Source organism: Populus alba, chromosome 18 (assembly GCF_005239225.2).
Source record: "Populus alba chromosome 18, ASM523922v2, whole genome shotgun sequence".
Classification (NCBI taxonomy): Eukaryota; Viridiplantae; Streptophyta; class Magnoliopsida; order Malpighiales; family Salicaceae; genus Populus; species Populus alba.
In genome coordinates this window covers 803840-824438 of record NC_133301.1, presented here as the reverse complement: position 1 = coordinate 824438, position 20599 = coordinate 803840, and the positions used below count along the sequence as shown (strand labels likewise).

At 40.6% G+C, this 20599-nt stretch overlaps 1 protein-coding gene across 1 annotated transcript; it reads left to right on the top strand.

Annotated features, from left to right (window-relative positions):
• LOC118059449 (glutamate receptor 2.8-like) lies at window positions 1–9899 on the top strand. Its single transcript, XM_073406365.1, has 7 exons — window positions 1–202; window positions 850–973; window positions 7084–7893; window positions 7965–8268; window positions 8399–8711; window positions 8787–9184; window positions 9279–9899. The coding sequence occupies exons 1-7, from the start codon at window positions 1–3 to the stop codon at window positions 9897–9899; spliced, it is 2772 nt and encodes a 923-aa protein (XP_073262466.1).
• The last annotated feature ends 10700 nt before the right edge of the window (window positions 9900–20599 follow it).

Genomic DNA, 20599 nt, shown 5'->3' with positions numbered 1-20599 from the left:
ATGGGAATGGCTGAAAACACATCTATCCAAGTGAATGTTGGTGTGGTTCTTGATCTGGACAGTGATTTGGATGGCAGAATTGCGTTCAGTTGCATCGAAATGGCCCTCTCTGACTTTTATGCCACTCATGGTGACTACAAAACCAGACTTGTCCTCAACACCAGGGACTCTATGAAAGATGTTGTTGGTGCAGCTGCAGCAGGTTCCCTCTCTCACCCTTTAAAACTTGATGTTATCATCAGTATACTCCAATTAATCATGAATCACTATACTTGTTATTACGTGGCAAATAATCAAGATCTTTTCAGCAAATTGTATGGTGTGCTATTGTAAGCAAACTACAAGTCAGTGCAAAGCTAAGTTAGGATTATTCTAGGGAAGTCAGAGAAAGACTTCTAGTCCACAATTCAAAGTACTCTAGAATTGTTCTAGGAAAGGCAAAATTTTCAGCAAATTGTATGGTGTGCTATAGTAAACTTTGTCTAGATTGTTCTATAAACTAAATACTTTTACCAAACCACTACAACTAAACATCTTAACTATCAAACTATTTTCATTTCAATCCTAAATCATTTAAACCTTTAAACTACCTCATAAACTACCATGCATCATTTTCTGTGGTGAGGGGGGCAGAGGAAAAGATAAGAGCTTACAAATCCAAAGACTTAACTGTAAAACGACTAGACTCAAACCACCATTTTTTTATAATTGAAACTAGTTCTTAAGAAAGTTTGATAATTGCACGGTCTTTCTCTTCTGCAAAACTGCCATTTTGTCATTGGTTTTCCCCATTGATTGTGAAAGATTATTGCATGTTCTTAATTTTTCTTATGCTCTATCAAAACACAGCCCTGGACTTGATAAAAAAGGTGGAAGTCCAAGCAATCTTAGGGCCGACAACATCAATGCAAGCCAACTTTGTTATTGACCTTGGAGAAAAAGCTCGGGTGCCCATACTGTCATTTTCGGCAACAAGTCCTTCTCTTACTGCAGACAAATAATTGCAGCCTTATCACCTGGTTTGGGCAAGAAAGACTTATTAGCCTAAAAAACCTCTCCCAAAAACCATGGCCATCCAACATCAACATGAACATCCCTCAAACAACCAAAACACCCAAATCCATCCACCTCCACCTCCACGCCCCCTGTCCCACACACACCACCCTCAACCACATAAGTTTTACTTGGAGAGATATCCAAGTTACCTTTCCTATCATGATCTACGAGCTCGTCTGCTTCAAATTGGATATGTTCAAAGCCTTTTTATGGCAAGAAAACCAAACAAAGCTGGAAGGCGATTTGGGTTTTGTACCCTTTTCTCTAAAGACTCAACTGATGATATACTATGCAGCTTAAATAATATTTGGTTTGACTCTTATAAGTTGCGGGTTAACTTAGCAAGATTTGAAACAAGACACACACAAGGCAAAATCCCACAAAATCCCCTTAAACCTGTAGCTAGACTGAAAAGCCCACCTTTTAGAACAAGAGATCACCGAACCTATGCAACAGTTCTGCAAACTATGGATACCCCGCACCATCTAATGTCTGCGCAAGAAACTTGTCTTCCTCAAAAGCCACCTGAACTTGATTCGAGGAAAGAAACTGTCATTTACTCTCCAAAACCACAAGACATATCATGGTTGAACAATTGTTTGCTTGCATCTATATCTGCAGGTGTAGACTATGGAAAGATCCAAGATGAACTTATTAGTTGTGACATTCAATCAACCGGAATGAGGTTTCTTGGTGCTTCACAGGTTCTGATCCTATTTGAAGATCATCCCTCCATGATGCAAGCTTTTGAGGCTGACTTGCCTTATTGGGACAAATATTTTGATGATATAAGGCCATGGCTTTCTACGGATTGTGCCATTGATAGGTTAGCATGGATCTCCATACAAGGATTGCCAATAGTTGGATGGAACAGAAACTGTCTAGCAACTCTTCTCAGATCTACAGGAGATATTATTGGCTTTGACCGTTTAGGCCTCAGACGCTCAGCCCTTGTATCTTTACGCTTACTGCTTAGTACAAGAAGTGATGAAGATATAAGGAAGACAATCATCTTGCACATTGATGGGGAAGAACATACCATTCGTATTGACGAAATCGACAGTCTTCACTATCCCATGGCTGAGTCAATTTGCTACTCCATGGACACCTTCCATAGTAACTTAGTTTTGGAAGATGGGTCCACAACTGGTGGCTATGAATCTAGTTCGGATGGAACTATAGCAAATTTTTCAGTTGAAACTACTTATGACGTGGGGCTTGATACGGGGGACAAAATGAAATCTTTTTCAAATTGTGAAGAGGCGGCAACTGATAAACCACATCTAGCTGATGATACAGCTTATAGGGAGGCTTCATATTCGGCTCCAACTAGGCTCCAAGACCACAGCTCTCTTGTCATCATAAATGCACTGCAACAACTAGGGGGGCAAGTCCACTTCCCAACAATGTCTACAGATCTTTTCCCCGAAATTTTGGGATATACTCAAAACTTAAATCATCACATCAGCACAACTAGCAACTATGCTGCCGATGTTAGCAAGGTGCAAGACTCCAATGTTCAAGCTCATCATTCGGTGGACCTTGGTCATGTTACTTCAGGCCACCCCCTTATGGTAGAAGCCCAGCTTAGTTTGGGTACTTACTGTTCTGACTCCCTTGATAGTACCTCCTCATTTTCTTGCTCCAATTATGACTTGGCCCATGAGCCAATTCAAGATACATGGCCCCAAACGGATGAACAAAGCCAACCCCTAAAGTTGGGTTATACTATGTATACCAACTCTAGAGATCTTACTCAACAGGACAGCAGTCAAGTGAAATTTCGCTCAAGACGAAGAAAGACAAAACTTTTAACAATTCATGGGACTTTACAGAGACACGCGGATGACATAGAAGAATCTACAGATGACTCAGATGTTCACATGGGGAATAGACGCCATTTTCAAAATGTTGGGGATTCTCATAAACATCTTTGTATAACAGGATCTATGCAATCAGGAGATGAAGAAGTTATTGTGAGTTCAGAAGATCGAGAAGTTCAGGGTATGGTCCAGATTGGGGAAGCTTTGCTTATTGGGGACAATTCCAACCTTTATGCTTTTGAAGGAGATATTCGGAAACAGCTTCAACAAGAGGAGGCTGACTGGAGGGCTGTCCAGTAAGTCCTTTGTTTCCTCTGCTTTGGTTAGGATTTTTTCTATTTTCTTTATGAAGGTTCTCTCTTGGAACTTATGTGGTCTGGGTAGGGCTGGAAAATTGCGGGCTGTGGGTAGGCTTATTGATATTCATAATATTGAAGTGTGCTTCCTTCTAGAAACTAAAATTAAGACTTGCACAGACTCTCTCATTTTTCGTGTTTGGAATAATAGCAATGTTAATTGGGCTTGTAACGAGGCTGAAGGTAGTAGAGGGGGTATGATTGCTCTTTGGGATGATACTAAATTTCAGGTTTCATCTGTTGAATATGGTTACGGGTGGATTGGTCTATACGGTCAGCATATGCAAAGTGGTTTTATCTGTGCTATTGTTGGTGTTTATGCCCCTTGTTCTATGTCAGAAAAAATGGATCTTTGGAAGAACTTGTGTACCCTTAGACATGCCTTCCCTATTCCGTGGTTGATGGTGGGAGATTTTAATGAGACTTTGAATCAGATTGATAGAAGCAGTGGCTATCTTCATATCAAGGGCTCTTCAGCTTTTAGGAATTTTCTGGATTCTTGTCACCTTATTGAGTATCAACTGGCTGGAGGTTACTTCACTTGGTTCAGGAATTGCTTGATGAGCAAACTAGACCGTGCTTTCTCAGATGAATCCTTTCTTCTACAATTCTCAAATGTAATGCTCCATCGATTACCTAGAGAAATGTCAGACCATTGCCCCTTGCTTGTTTCTGATTCCCTCCTAGAGAGCAGTTATCGGCCTTTTAAATTTTTGGACTGTTGGCTTCAATTTCCTAACTTCAAAAATATTATTAGAGGCTTTTGGTTTGACGGGTGTACATCATTCCCAGGTCGTTTCAGATTTATTAAGAAGCTTAGCTTTGTAGCAGCTCAACTTCGGCGATGGAACAAAGATGATTTTGGTGATCAGGAGTACAAGCTTCAGGTTGTGATTTCCCAAATTGATGAACTAGAGAGAAAACAGGAGGTTGATCCTCTATGTCCCTCAGATCACCTCAAGCTTGAATCTCTTATAAAGGATAAATGGACCTACAGTAATAGAGTTGAATGCAAGTGGAGGCAGAGATCTAGACAGTTGTGGTGCAAGCTAGGGGATCGTAATACCAGGTTTTTCCATTTGATAGCTAACTTCAGAAGAGCTAAATCTCATATTATGATGATCAATCATAAGGGGGCTGAACTCCGGTCATTACCAGAAATCAAATCTGCTGCTGTTGATTATTTTTCTAATCTGTATAGAGCTCCAATTGGGAAGAAAGCAGAGATGGGTCCTGTAGGTTTTAAAAGGTTAAATTCAAAGTTGTCTCTTTGGCTAGAGCGAGATGTGACATTGGATGAAATTAAAAGATGTGTGTGGGATTGTGATGGTTCTAAGAGTCCTGGTCCAGACGGTTTTCAATTTTAAATTCTATAAGCTCGCTTGGGATTTTATTGCAGAAGACTTATTGGACCTGATCACTGAATTTTTTAGAACAGGGTCTATGCCGAAAGGGGTTAACCTCTCCTATATCACTTTGGTGCCGAAAAGAAAGGTTACTATGGAATTCAAAGAGTATCGCCCCATTAGTTTGATCCATGGTATTTACAAGATTATTGCGAAGATTTTGTCCAGCAGATTAAAGGAAGTAATAGGCAGCTTGATTAGTGACAATCAGACTGCTTTTATAGCAGACAGACAAATTGTTGATGGTTTTATGGTAGCTAATGAAGTGGTTTATGATCTAAAAAGAAGTCGAAGATCGGGTCTCATCTTCAAGGTTGATTTCCAAAAAGCTTTTGATTCAGTTCTATGGGATTACATTGATGAGGTGATGACTTACATGGGTTTTGGTGCTAAATGGAGAGGGTGGATTTCCTCCTGCTTGTCTACTAGTCAGGTTTCAGTCTTAGTCAATGGCTCTCCTTCCCCAGAGTTCAAAGTGGGGCGAGGTATTAGGCAAGGTGATCCCCTATCTCCCTTTCTTTTTAATATTGCTGCTGAAGGTCTATCTGTTCTCTTCCAACGTGCGGCATCCTCAGACATCTTTCAGGGTATTGATTTTGGCTCCAATAACTTCTTAAGTCACCTTCAATATGCAGATGACACTCTTGTCTTTATGCCAGCTAGTTTGCATGCCCTCCAGTCAGTTAAAAGAGTCTTAAGGTGGTTTGCTCTATGCTCAGGCTTGCACATTAATTTTTTTAAGAGTTCTCTTATAGGAATCAATGTTGATGACTCCTGCTTGGATGAGTTTGCAAAATCAGTTTACTGCAGGCATGATTCTCTTCCATGTAATTACCTGGGAATGCCTTTGGGGTCTAACCCTAGAAGGATTTCAACATGGAAACCCGTCATTGATAAGTTTCGAAAGAAACTCACTTCGTGGAAAGGGAGAATGTTAAGCATGGCCGGTCGCATTTGCCTTATCAAAAGTGTGTTGAACTCCCTTCCTTTGTACTTCATGTCCATCTTCCTTATGCCAAAAGGTGTGTGTCGCTTACTTACTTCCATCCAACGCAAATTCTTATGGTCGGAACTGTCAAAATGAGAAAAATTTGCAAAGTCCAATGGAGCGTGGTTGTTAGAGATAAGGATAGGGGTGGCCTTGGATTGGGTCATTGATAGCCAAGAATAAAGCAATGCTTTTCAAGTGGATTTGGAGGCTCTCTCTTCCTGGTAATGAGCTATGGAAGAAGATGATATTCAACAAATTCAAGCCGGTGTTTGAAAATGGTTTCCCTATTTTTAGTAGAAGATTGTCTTGTATCTGGAGGATATAACATCCCTTATGACCACAACAGACTCTGTCTCTTCAGCTTTAGCCAATAATTGCAGATTTGTAGTGGGAAATGGCTCTCTGACTCGATTCTGGTCTGATGTTTGGTTTGATAGCTCTCCATTGAAAGTCATCTACCCTCGACTCTACATTCTTACCACTAAACCGAATGCCACAATTGCTGACATGGAATTTGGGAGCAAGGAGAATGGAAGTGGGAGTTAGCTTGGAGGAGACAATTGTTCCTCTTTGAAACTGAGCAGGTCGTCTACCTTCTCTCATCTCTAGAAAGCTTTCGAATAAAGGCAACAACTTTAGATAAAAAAGTCTGGTCCTCTTCAACAGATGGAGGGTATACAGTTAAAACTTGTTCTCTACTTATTGACAGGATTGTGAATCCAGGGCTTAGAACTTTCAAGGCTTCGATATGGCAAAAAGGGGTCCCTCCTAAGGTTCAATCTTTTCTTTGGCTAGCTGTTCAGAATAGACTGTGCACTAAGGATTTCTTACTTTGCCGTAATATAATCCCAATTGATCAAGCGTTTTGTATCTTTTGTGAAAATGAGATTGAGACTTCAAATCATCTTCTCCTCCATTGTAGACCAGTGTGGAAATTATGGATGAAATTCTTGGATTGGTGGGTATTAGTGGTTGCCTTCCCTGCTGTGTGGATGATCTTTTACATCAATGGCCCAACCTAGTGTTCGGAAAATTCCAGCGTAAGGCTTGGTCTATGCTTTCTTGTTGTGTTAGCTGGAGTATATGGCTTATGAGGAACAAGGTAATCTTCAATGATGGAACTGCGACCTTCGAAGATATTTTCTCCTTAATTCTTTATCGCCTCTCAAATTGGCTCAAGTCTGCAGATAAGTTCTTCATGGCTACTGACACTACTTTAATTATGGGTCCTGAAGGTATTATAGATTGGTCTAACACCAAATAAAGGCTTTTAGCATGGCGTATCAACTTCTTCATTCCTAATGTCCTTTTTCGGTTATGTATCTGTTGACTTTCTTTTCCTTTCTTTTTGTGTTTGTTTTTTGTTATTGTGATTCTTTTCTTTTCATGTATCTTGTTTTTGGCTACCTTCTGGTTAGCCCTTTCAATATATCGACTTATTCCAAAAAAAAAAGTCCTTCTCTTACTTCCATTAGGAGTACCTATTTTTTTCGAGCTACACTTAATGACTCAACTCAAGTGAATGCCATAAGTGCTTTAGTTCAAGCCTTCGGATGGAGAGAAGCAGTACCCATCTACATCGACGACGAATATGGAGAGGGAATCATACCTTATTTAACTGATGCTTTGCAAGCAGTAGATGCTCGTGTCTCCTACCGGAGTGTCATTTCTCCATCAGCCACTGATGAACAAATTGTGGAAGAGCTTTATAAGTTGATGGGAATGCAAACTAGAGTTTTCATTGTGCACATGTATGGCTCTCTTGGCACTCGCCTTTTTTCCAAGGCAAAAGAGATTGGTATGATGAGTGAAGGCTATGTTTGGATCATGAGTGATGGTCTGACAGCTGATTTGTTGAGTTCACCAAATCCTTCTGTTACTGAGACAATACAAGGAGTACTGGGTGTTAAGCCTTATGTTCCAAGTACAAAGGAGATCCAAGATTTTCGAGTTCGGTGGAAAAGGAAATTCCAACAAGATAATCCATATATTATTGATGCTGAGTTGAACATTTACGGACTACGGGGCTATGAGGCTGCGACGGCTTTGGCCTTGGCAGTTGAGAAGGCTGGAACTACAAATTTTGGCTTCCGCAAGGCAAATGTTTCTAGCAGTTCATCAACGGACCTTGCAACTCTTGGTGTCTCTTTCAATGGTCCAAGCCTTCTCCAAGCTTTATCAAACACTAGTTTCAAAGGCCTCACAGGAGATTACCATTTTGCTGATGGGCAGTTGCAACCTCCAGCTTTCCAAATAGTTATGTGAATGGAAATGGAGGGGGAGAGATTGGATTCTGGACACCAAAAGGACTTTTGAAACAATTGGTTCCTAGTATTATGTCCCCTTCTGTGTCCGGTATTTCAACCGTAATTTTCCCAGGGGACACAACTGCTGTTCCCAAGGGACGGGGGATTTTCACAAAAGAAAATAAGTTGAGAATAGGAGTGCCGGTGAAGTCCAGCTTCAGAAAGTTTGTGGACTTCAAAAAATATCCTGGTTCTAACACCACAGAAATCACCGGATTCTGCATAGACGTTTTTGATACTGTTGTCAAAACATTGCCTTATGATTTGGCTTATGAATATGTCCCCTTTTTTGGAACTTACAATGATCTGGTCTATCAAGTGTACTTAAAGGTAGAACTTAATTTTATCTTCTGCTGCACTTATGCTATGCTTTTGATATTGCATTGAATTTTATACACATTGACGCAAGTCTATTTCTCGGAGATATTCTTTCTTATGCATTTTCGTTTACAACCAACAGAATTTTGATGCTGTGGTTGGAGATATTACCATTGTCTACAGCAGATCCTTGTACGTCGACTATACTTTGCCTTTCATAGAAAGCGATGTCTCCGTTTTTGTTCCTATAGAATGTCACTCTGCCGAAAATGCTTGGTTCTTCTTGAAACCTTTGACATGGGACCTTTGGGTGAGCAGTCTTGTATTCTTTGTTTTCATTGGATTTGTTGTTTGGGTTCTTGAGCACAGAATAAATGGAGATTTTCGAGGACCTGCTTCTCATCAAGCTGGCACTATCTTCTGGTTTTCCTTCTCAACAATGGTGTTCGCACAACGTAATTTCTCTTCTCCTGTTGAAACACTTAAATATATATAAACACCGGATTGACTTTATTTTTTTCAATTTACAGGGGAGAGAGTGGTTAGCAACTTGTCTAGAGTAGTGGTAATCATATGGTGTTTTGTTGTGCTGATCCTCACACAGAATTATACCGCCAGTTTATCTAGCCTACTTACAGTCCAGCAGCTAAAAGTTACTGATGATGAGCTCGTTAACAAGGGGGAGTACGTGGGCTACCAGAAGGGTTCTTTGGTTCTAGGAATCTTGTTAGGCTTGGGGTTCGACAAGTCCAAGATCTTGGCGTATAATTCTTTAGAAGAATGCCACGAACTCTTCTCCAAAGGAAGTGGAAATGGTGGTATTGCTGCTGCATTCGATGAAACTCCATATATTAGGCTCTTAATGCTGGAATTTCGCTCCCAATATAAAGTGATTGATCTTTCATTTAAAACAGGAGGTTTTGGCTTTGTAAGTTCACTTTCCAATCTTTTTATTTCCATTTGTCTCTATAGCTTATTAGTCTACAGTTTAATAGAACCATTTTTTGTTTTGTGAATTTCAGGTCTTCCCTAAAGGTTCTCCTCTTGTACCTGACATATCAAGGGAGATTTTGAATATGACTGAGGGAGATAAAATGAAGGGCATCCAGGATAAATGGTTTGGCGATCAAACTAGTTATCCAGATTCCGGCACCTCAGTTCCGTCTAATACCCTTAGTATCAAGACTTTCTGGGGATTATTTTTAATTGCTGGAATAGCTGCACTTTCAGCTCTCATTATCTTCATAGTGATGTTTGTTCATCAGGAGGGGAGAGTAGCCTTGGGACCCTCTGACTCCACAACTTCAATATGGAGTAAAATTCGACATTTGTTTAGCATTTTCAATCAAAGGGACTTCTCATCCCATATCGAAGTGAATGGGATTCACCTTCCAAGTATGGGCACGGCAAGTCAATCGGGCAATTCAGCTCACACTGAAATTCATGGATATCCGTCCTCTGCAGGGTGTGATACCAGTCGAAATAGCCAAGCCCCTCAAGTAACAAGTGCTGATCAGCTCACCAACCCAAATCAAGAGAGGCCTGTTAAGGACAATCAGAAGTCTAATGTTAATCATGAGACCCCTCCTCGTACTGATCAAAGGTCTAATGCTATTATTCATCAGAGGACTAATTGCTACTAGTACTCCTGCTCCTTGAGATAACAGCGGTCCGGCACAGCTACACTCTCGGTTTTTCTCGTTCTTATATGACTTGCTGTCCTATATAACTTCAAATCCAATGAACAAGCCTAGAAGAGACCAGAAGGGGCTGCTCACTTGTACGAATTTGGAGAATTCCTTATATATGTACGTATGTTGTTTCCCCCTCCAAGATTTTGATGAATTCCAATGTAAATGTGTTATGGTGGCTGCCATGAATAATTGACATTTGTGATGCACCTTCAAGAAAAGAAAATATTTATATTATGAAAAGTTGCCCGGTGATCAAAGCACTTAAATGCTGTTTTTTTTTAGAAGTATATGGTTTCATTAAACGCCATAGCCTGGCGGGACGAAAAATTACAAAGCCTGCCGCATATCAATTTTGCAGGAACTGCCAATCAAAGCAAAGTCCATACAAAGAGGACAAAACATCAGAAATAGACTAAGAAAGCAACAATATAATCTACACAAGAAAACCATTACTGCAAAAACCAGGAGAAGCTTCCAAGAGTCTCCAATTTAATTTTCACGAGAATGAAAACCTCTGAAGAGATGCACATAAAGCCTGTTAGATATAATCTGAGAGATGGGATCCATCCACAACAAAAATCTGGCTTTGCTCTTTAAATGGATATGGAATCTAGACAATGGAGTGGTAGGAGGCTGGCAAGAACACATTCTTCTAAAATACCGACCTCACTTTATAAATGGTATCCCTGAGTTTGCAGGTTCTTTATCTCCAACTTGGCATGGCATTGTTTCGGCAATCTTCTCAACACAAAACATAGCCAATCTTTTACATGCAAATGTCGGGTTCAAGGTGGGTGACGGGAGGAACATCCGGTTTTGGACTGACTCTTGGCTCGGCTCTGCAACCAATCTCCAGCTCTTATTCCCCAGACTTTATAACCTCTCCTTGCAGCAAAACACCAACCTTGCAGATATATACAATTTGACAGATGCATCTTTAAACCTTTCCTGGAGAAGAACCCTTCGCCTCGTGAGATCTGCCAAAGGGAGAGCTTGATCGCAGAGGTGCAGCGTGGTCTCCTTTTCTCAGATGGTGCAGACTGCAAGTTATGGAAATTCCACAGCTCTGGCATGTACTCAGCTCAATCAGGTCACCTCTTCTTTGATAGTCTATCGGTCACTGAAAATAATCACTCCCTTACTCTGCTATGGAATGGTTATGCCCCCCCAAAAGTGGATGTGTTCATTTGGCTTCTTCTTCATGGAGGTTTGAGTACAAGAAGTTTTTTAGCTGAGAGGAGAATCATAAATTATGAGGAATCTCACTGCCCATTCTGCTGCAAGGAAACCGAGACAATTAATCATCTTTTCCATTGGTGTCCTATAACATGGTCTCTTTGGGGTCGTTTCTTGAAATGGTTCGGGTGCTCAGGTTGTCTGCACAAAGACCCAAATCAAAATCTGCAGGAATGGTCCGGATTGATTAATGGAAAATTTCAGCGTCGTGCTATTACACTCCTCTGTAAAGGTCTGTATTGGTCAATTTGGATAGCGCGCAACCGCCTAATCTTCGAATCCAAGGCTCCTGATTGGGATATGATTTTTTATCTCACTTTTCACCGTTTGGCTTTCTGGTTGAAGTCCTCAGTTACAAATTTCAGCTATACAGGCTCAGATCTTTTTAGAAATCCTGAATGTATTATGAACTGGACTAACTAATTAAGTCCCTCATCACTTTGGTCTTTTCTTTCTTCATATTCCCATTGTATTCTATCTTTCGTTCAGCCCCACTTACTTGATGGGGCTGCTTATTTAATATATAATTATCTCGTTTACTATCAAAAAAAAAAAAAATCTGAGAGATGAATCAAAAACCAAGCAATGAAATCACTGGATCTGCGCACTCCTTGCTTAGCCATACAATCTGCCAGACTATTGCTCTCACGGTACACATGAGAAAAAGTAATTGAACCAAACAGTCTAGTCAATTTCTGAACTGTGGAGAAAAGGTCTCTATGCATCCATGGCCTGTTGTGAGGATTATGCATCCAGCTGATTACATTGGCAGAATCAGATTCAATAATAATATGCTTATGATGAAGGAAACACTTTGAGGCTGAGAGCTCGATAGCTTTGACAACAGCTCTCAGCTCAGCTATGTTCGAGTCTAGAATTCCTACTTGAAGAGAAAAAATACCAAGGAGATGACCTTGGTGATTGCGCAGGGCACCACCTATACCTGAGAGTCCAGGCTTTCCAAGAGAGGAGCCATCCACGTTCCACTTGAATCTACCAATGGGAGGAGGAGACCATATAACACCAGTTCTATAAATCTGAACATTAGACCAACGGATCAGACCTGCTGACGATCTTAACAGATCTAGAGGGGAGTAAAGAAAGTCAGGATGAAGTGCTTTCAACCATAAGCATAGCCGAGTGATGATAAGGAAGAAGACTGAATCATAGTTCGGCGACTTTTGTTGAAATATCAGGTCATTTCGAAGAAGCCAAAGGGACCACACCACTGAGAAAAACAACATCAGCCATGCTTTTTTCTGAAATTTACCCTGAACCATGACAGTCCATTGAGAGAATAAGCATGACAAATTCTTAGGGCAGCACCATGATAATCCCCACCACTTGATGATTTTGGACCAGATGATCCAATGTTTATGGCAATGTAGAAGTAAGTGATCCACCGACTCTTCCTCAACTTGACAAATAGGGCAGTTGGAGTTTGAGCTATCCAAAACACCTCTTCTAACCAGCACACCTCGGGTGTTGAGTCTGTTAATAATAGCCATCCAACAGAAGATCTCCACTTTAGGAGGGACTACACCTTTCCAGATTCCAGCAAAAGAGAAGCCATTGGTAGAATAGTGAGTGGGGCTTAGCAGCCCACATGGAGATTTAACTGAAAATCTTCCTGATTTGTTGTCCTTCCATATCAGTTTATCCTCTGATTCGTTGTCTAAGTGCACCTTTGAGAGAACGACATATAATTGGTCTAACAAACCAATGTTTCGACCCCTCAAAGGCCTTGACCAGGAAAAGAGCCATATCCATTCAAAACCATCCCACATTCCCATCTTGTTAATGCTGGCATCTTTATCATTGGATAAACGGTAAAGAGTAGGGAAACGATTTGCAAGACAGTGATTGGCAACCCAAATATCATGCCAAAACGTTGTTCTCTTGTCATTGCCAATAAGAACCATAGATTGATGGGACACAATCTCTTGCAATCTGTTATCTTTAATACAATGGTTAATCATACGCGTCCATGTGCTGCCAGTTCCTGAAATAGGGGTTTGTGGTAGGAAACTGGAGCTGTTTGTGTTGTGTATGAATTTGATCACTTCCTTCCATAAGCTTGTTTCCTCCGAACCCAACCTCCATTGCCATTTATACAGCATAGCTGTATTTTTATCCCTTAAAGACCCAATCCCAAGACCCCCTATCCTTTTCGGGAGAGAAACTGTTGACCAGCTGACATTGCATAATTTCCTGCTTTCCTCTTTTCCAGACCATAGAAAAGATCTGAACTTTCTCTCAATTGTTGTTGCAACTGTTGCTGGCATGGGAAATAAAGATAGATAGTAGATGGGCAGGTTACTTAGAACAGATTTAAGTAGACACAATCTACCTCTAATAGATAGAAATCTGCCTTTCCATGCAGCCAACTTGCTGCTGATTTTGCTGATAATAGGCTTCCACATTGAAATTCTGTTCATATTTGCACCGATGGGAAGACCAAGATATGTGATTGGGAGTAGTTCCTGCTTGCACCTAAGAATCTGCGCTGAGTGGCGGCATACATGATCTTCAATACCCACGCCAATAATACTGCTTTTGTAGAAGTTAACTTTCAGCCCTGATATAAGTTCAAAGCATAAAAGGATACGCTTTATGTTCTGTAAACTGGATAGGGAAGCTGAACTGAATATAAGGGTATCATCCGCAAACTACAAGTGAGATAGTGCAGGACCAGATCTGCTGAAATTCAGTCCTTCAATCAATTCCATATCACAACCACGCTGCAGCATACAACTCAACCCCTGGACTGCAAGATTAAAGAGAAAAGGAGAGAGTGGATCTCCTTGGCGTAATCCTTTTTCCAAGTTGAATTCCTCTGTGGGAGAGCCATTAACAAGAACAGACATCTTAACTGTAGAAATACATTGCATAATCCACCCTCTCCATCTGGATCCAAAGCCCATACTAGCCATTACTTCGTTAATGTATTCCCATATGACAGAATCAAAAGCTTTATGAAAGTCAAGTTTGAAAAGATAAGCTTTACCATGGTTTTCCTTGATGTAAGCAATAGCCTCATTTGCAATCAATACACTGTCAAGTATTTGCCTACCTTTGATGGAAGCAGTTTGATTGTCTGCAATGACTTCTGGCATAACATGTTTCAATCTGATTGCCAGCAACTTTGATATAATCTTATATAAGCTTCCCACCAAACTGATAGGTCTAAAGTCCGTCAACTTTGCAGCACAATTTATCTTAGGGATGAGTGTAACAAAGGAGTTGTTGATGCCTGAAGGGAGAAGGTTGGATTGATAAAACTCTTCAACCATTCGGGTGATGTCCCCGCCTATAGTACTCCAAGCTTTCTTAATAAAGGTAAAATTAATACCATCAGGACCTGGTGCCTTATTTCCTTCACAATCCCAAACCGCAGCTTTGATTTCCTCTGCAGTGAACGGGCATTCTAGAGCAATCGAGGATGAGGGCTTCAACTTTTGAAATTCCAGATGATAACATGGAGGTCGTGGTCTGTCATGATGGGAATATAAATTACGGAAGAAGTTGAAGACAGCTATCTTCATCTCGGCAGGCTTAGACAACATCTTTCCATCAACTTCCAGTGATGAAATCAGGTTTCGTTTATGTCTTATTGTTGCAGCTAAATGAAAAAAACGTGTGTTCTTGTCCCCAAGCTTGCACCACTGCACCCTTGACTTCTGTTTCCAGATAGACTCTTGCATTATATACAGAGTTCGAAGTTTGGAGACAATGACATTGCTTCTAATTAATTCATCAGCTGACAGGTCTCTGCATTCTTTGAGATTGTCAAGGGAGTCAGCTTCTAACTCCAACTCCTTGATTTGGTTAGACATGTTGCCCACAACTTCTTTGTTCCAGTGCTTACATCTCTCCTTTAACATCTTGAAAGTTGAGACCATGTTCCCTCTACCAGTTGATGAGACTGAAATTGAGTTCCAGAAACTTTGTATCATCTTCCTGAAGTCAGCCACCAGCCACCAACAGTTCATAAACCGGAATGGTTTTGGTCCCCAATTCTTGTAGTCTAATAACAGCTGTAGGGGTCTATGGTCAAACCTTGGGAGACCGAATAAAGTAGAGGCTGGAAGAAGCTGCAGCCAATCACCCGATATGAAAATTCTGTCAATTCGACTTGCTGCGTTACCTCTAGACCAGGTAAATCTTTTTCCATTTAAGGGGAGATCAAGAAGTTCGCAACTATCAATACACTGCTTGAATCTTGACATAGAAGCAGATACTTTTGAACCACCTTTACGATCCGAGGGTGACAAAGTTTCATTGAAGTCACCAGCAAGACACCATGGAGTGCTAACACTATCTTTGAAAGTAATCAAGTAGTCCCATAATTCTTTCTTTAGGGTACCATCAATCGGAGCATAAATAAAGGATGCCAAGCAATCCAAATTATAACGAGTAAAAGTGCCTTCAACATGTAAAATACGTCCATTCATAGCAATTGAACATCTAGATACACAAAAAGAAGCTGGATTCCATATACATAAAATCCCCCCAGAAAGGCCTATAGAGGGGACTGCATACCAGTCCCTAGCATGCCGACCCCTGATAGAGCTAATAATATTGTCATGAATATTTTCTAATTTTGTTTCTAAAATACCCAGAACATCAATTGAAAATTTCCTACCCAAATTCCTCACACATCTTTTTTTAACTCTGCTCCCTAAACCACAAACATTCCAAACAACAATACTACCCATAAAAATGGATGTAAGAACCATACCATCAGACTGGATAAAATTGACTTACTCCTTTTTCCTTCGTAGCCACTCCTCCTGCTCATTATCTATGAGTCCCTGTATTGTTTGTGTCATCAGGTGATTATCATCATGCACCTGAAGGATAGCTTTTCCAACTTCCCAGCAAGCATTAGCTTCCTCCCAAGAGCCGGATCGTAAAGAGTCAGCAACTTGGTTACCATGAGCTGCAGGGGATTGATAGCGTGAGCTACTGGCCTCATCATCACCCACTTGTTCCTTCCCACAACAGATAATTGCGTTTTTATTCTTAATGCCATTGTCCGACACTGAATACTCTATGATTACTGTCTCAGGTTGCTTTTGTCTGTGGTGTGCCAGTTTGTGTGATTTCCTTCTCGAAAGAGAACTTGTTTTGCATTTAATCCTCTTTGCTCTGTGTTTCTGTGATTTTTTATTCTTTGATTCAAGAATGCAAAGATCAGATGGGTCAGCAATTGGCTGTATGAAGTTTGTAAAAGATGGCCCAGTGTCTGTTGAAGTAGTTGTTGTTGTTGGGCCTATAAAGTGTTGTTTCTATCTTTGCTTTCGGCCCGTTTTCTCATGCTCAGAAAAGCCTCCCACCTGATCCAATTCTTTTACTTCAGAGAGACAGACAACAGGCTGCCCAACTACAATCCTATAATCAGCTGCATCCATGTCATATAGTATCAGGGCTAAACAATTGTCAACTTCGTACACACTCTCATTGGCTAAGGCTGCGTGTTTGCATGGCTCCGTGAGTTCTGGATATAAGTACATAGGTGGCATGACCTGTTCGGTGAGTGCTCTGTCAAACGAATTGTTGATGCCCAACACAGCAATGTGATCAAATTCAAATTCTGCACTTTGTCCTGTAGTTCTGTGGGACAATGTTGCTCTCATCGAAGCATCACCGTGATCGTCCTCATCATCATCAGAGAGCCCCGATGCTGTGTAATGTGAGACATCCATGGAATGCTTGACTGTTGTAAGAGATGGGATATATGTGCCTTTGATTTCTATCAAGGACACCTCCACCTGGATGCCATCAAGGTTCAGCAACACTTGGTCCTGTAGAGGTTCCAGCTTACTGGTTCTGATAAGAACTCTTATACCTGATATGGATCCTTGGCTAACACAAGACGTGTCATAACCAACAATATTTCCCCAACTTTGTAGAAGAGCATCAATACAATTCCTATTCCAACCTTCCATCGGTAGCCCAAATATGGATATCCAAGCGAACCTGTCATAGGCGCATATCCTTGCTTCCCACTGCCTAAGGTTACTGAGTAGAGAGTACAGAAAAGATCTTGCTTTATTTTGTTCCTTACGCGCAGTTAACTGGTCCTCAAAAGTCACAATCACCTGGCTAGCTCCTAGGAATCTGAAGCTCACAGCGTTCTCTACTGATTTTAATACCATTTCCTCCATGGATGCTACATCAGCATTTGGCAGGATTGTCCCCACCAAGCTCCTACTAAGCCATTCCTTATCCTCAACTGTAGAGTTGTAGTTTATTATTCTCCTCTCATCACTGACCACTGCAGGTTTTGTGGACGTTAATACCTCAATAAAAGATTTGTTATCTCTAAACAAAAGCTTAGGTGGATATAGTGGAGCAGGTTTGGGAAGGGTTTTTGTTGGTGTCAAGGTAGGAGTAGAGGGGCTATGTTTAGCTGGGTTTACTCTTAATTTGTAAGTGTCAAACCAAAGGCTACTGGCGTGATCACAAAGGTCATTAACAGACATGGAAGATAGAATGTCCACGAATCCAAAGCGTCGTCCTAGAGTAGTTTTTCGCTTGGAGATGAACAACTTAGTAACCCTTCCAAACTTAAGGAAAGCTTTTTTTAGATCATGGTAATCAACCCAGGAAGGGAATCTTTCAAAAAACAGTTTGAGAGGTTGCAAGATAGGATGGGCAGTGTCAAGTGGTGACAGGCCAAGGCTTTTGGTGTTAGGTGCAGAGGGTATGACAGGGGTAGAAGAAGGTTTACGAGCAAAGGTAGCAGGGTGATTTGGATTTTGAGAAAACAGAAAAGTTGCAGTAGATGATTGCGGCATGGTGTGAACATGTTGGTCTGGTTTTTCTGTGGTGGTAAGGGGAGAGTGGTGGATGGAGGTAAGTTTGGTGGGTAGTGGAGGGTAGTGGCTTGGGAGCATTTTGTTTTTACTTCTCTCCTCACTTTTCTTCAAATCTGCCGAAGGTTAGACATGTGGATGGCATGATCGGCAACTTCCATCTTCCTCCTTCATTTCTACACTGGCTGAGTCGTCCACCGCTGCCATGGATGGGAGATCGGCGTGCGCCTTTCAAGTCTCCCTCTTCTTCCCTTCGACCACCCTCCTTAGTTCAGATGGGGATCGTGGCCAAAAGTCAGAGGAAGGGGGGGGGGTCGACTGCCTGGATCTCCTGGTTTTCACAACTGCAAAATTTTCTTGAACAAATACCCTTCTTCTTCTCCTTTACAAGTGGCTGGCGGCTCTGTTGGTTCGAAGATGGAGGTGACGGTGGCTGAGAGGCTGATTTGGTGGAGCCTGCAGATGAGATCGGGGGAAGAGAGGTGGAGCTTAGATCTGTAGGGAGAAGAAAACAGAGCAGATCGGGGGAAGAAACAGAGCAGATCGGTGGAGCCCGATCTAATTCCACGGTGATGCTCCGTGGTTTCTTGAGGTTACTGTGATTGGTTCCAGAGGAAGTTGTGGACAAGAGATCTCCGACATGGAATAAGGGTAGCATACAGTGCAGTGGAACGCATGAACCCAATGGAATATGGCCGCTTTCTAGTCCTGTCCCTGGGCACTGGTACAGCAAAATCAGAAGAAAAGTATGATGCAGAAGAAGCAGCTAAATGGGGTCTCTTGGGATGGTTGACTAGTGATGATTCTACTCCATTAGTGGATGTTTTCACGCAAGCTAGTGCTGACATGGTTGATTCACTTAAATGCTGTTTGATTAATAGGAATGAAAGGTAGGAATTGAGATCGAAATGAAAAAATTAATTAGGATATCATTTTAATTCCAATACCTTGTTTGAAATATTAATAAGAAATCAAAATAAAATTTAAAATTTTTAATATCTCATTTTTCAAATAAAAATGAATAGTGATTAAAAACATAAGTTTCATAAATTAGAAGGGTACAAAAAAAAGAGTCTTGGTAAATTGTGGGTAACTTGCTCGCAAATATCATCTCTTGGAGCTGTACTCTTCGGTTTGTGTTTCCTATTGTAGACAGTGGGCCTTAGAATTGCCCCCTCTGTATTTCATATAGAAATCGTTGGACTTCAGAAAGAGCAGGAAAAACTTCTGTTGAAAAATTAGCTTCAGAAAGTAGTAAAAATAAATTATTTATAGATTAAACAGGATGGATGCAAAAAAGTTGTCAAAAACCTTTTTTTTTCCACGACACAGAAAATACAATGTAAACTAGAATTGTAAAATCATAATTTAAATTTTTTAGCTAATTATATATTGATAATTTCAGCCAAGTAGTAAATCAATAATAGTATAACACAATTAAAAAAAAAGTGAAATAGATAATAGTAAAGTTCAAACAATTTAAAATACATAAAAAGCTAAAAATAGCAGAGTAAATGGTCGATGAGTTTCTGGAAAACCCAGAATTGGTCGACCGATTATTTATACAAAACCAAGCAAACCAATCATCTTATACTTCCAATAAACTCGTAAACTCGGTCTGATTTTACCAATTGTGCACGAGTCAAGTCTGATTTTATTGGTTTATGAGTTTTTGGTTCGATTTTACATGTTAGATATAGTAAAATTTTATGATTTTACAAGTTAATTCATGATTTTGACAACAATGAATACAAATCTATAGGTTAGTGGATGAAACGTTCACAATCAGCTAAAGCTTTCTTCATTCGTGATCACTTGTTTAGGACTCTTACAGCCAACATCTCTGCTTCATGCTCGAATCATGGTAAGTTTGGCATTTCCTTGTCATGTCTTGTGTTGATTTGTGATGGGGCAGAGGAAAGAGAAAAGATCTGAAATCCAAAGACATGACATGACTGTAGAATTACAGGACTCAGACCCTGCTTAATTGAAAATTCATTTTGAAGATTATCCTATAAGAAAGTGTAATCCATTAATTGCATGTTCTTTCTCTACTGTCATTTGTTTTCCCATTAATCTTCATTGATTATGCCAATGAATGGAAGTCCTTAATTTTTCTTATGTTCTCTCAAAACACAGCCCTGGACTTGATAAAAAAAAATGTGGAGGTGCAACCAATCTTATAACCAACAACATAAACGCTAGCCAATTTTGTTACTGACCTTGGAGAAAAGGTTCAGGTGCCCATCATATCATTTTCTGCTTCAAGTCCTCTTACTTCAATCAGGAGTTCATATTTTTTTCGCGCAAAACAAAATGACTCAAGTCAAGTGAATGTCATATTTGTTTGTTATTTCAAGCCTTTGGATGGAGAGAAGCAGTACCCATCTACATTGACAACGGATATGGAGAGGGAATCATACCTTATTTGACTGATGCTTTGCAGGCAGTAGGGGCTAGCTCGTATCACCTACCGGAGTGTCATTTCTCCATCAGCCACAAATGATCAAATTGTTGAGGAGCTATACAAGCTAATGACTATGCCAACTAGTTCATTGTCCACATGTATCCTTCTCTTGGCACTCGGCTGTT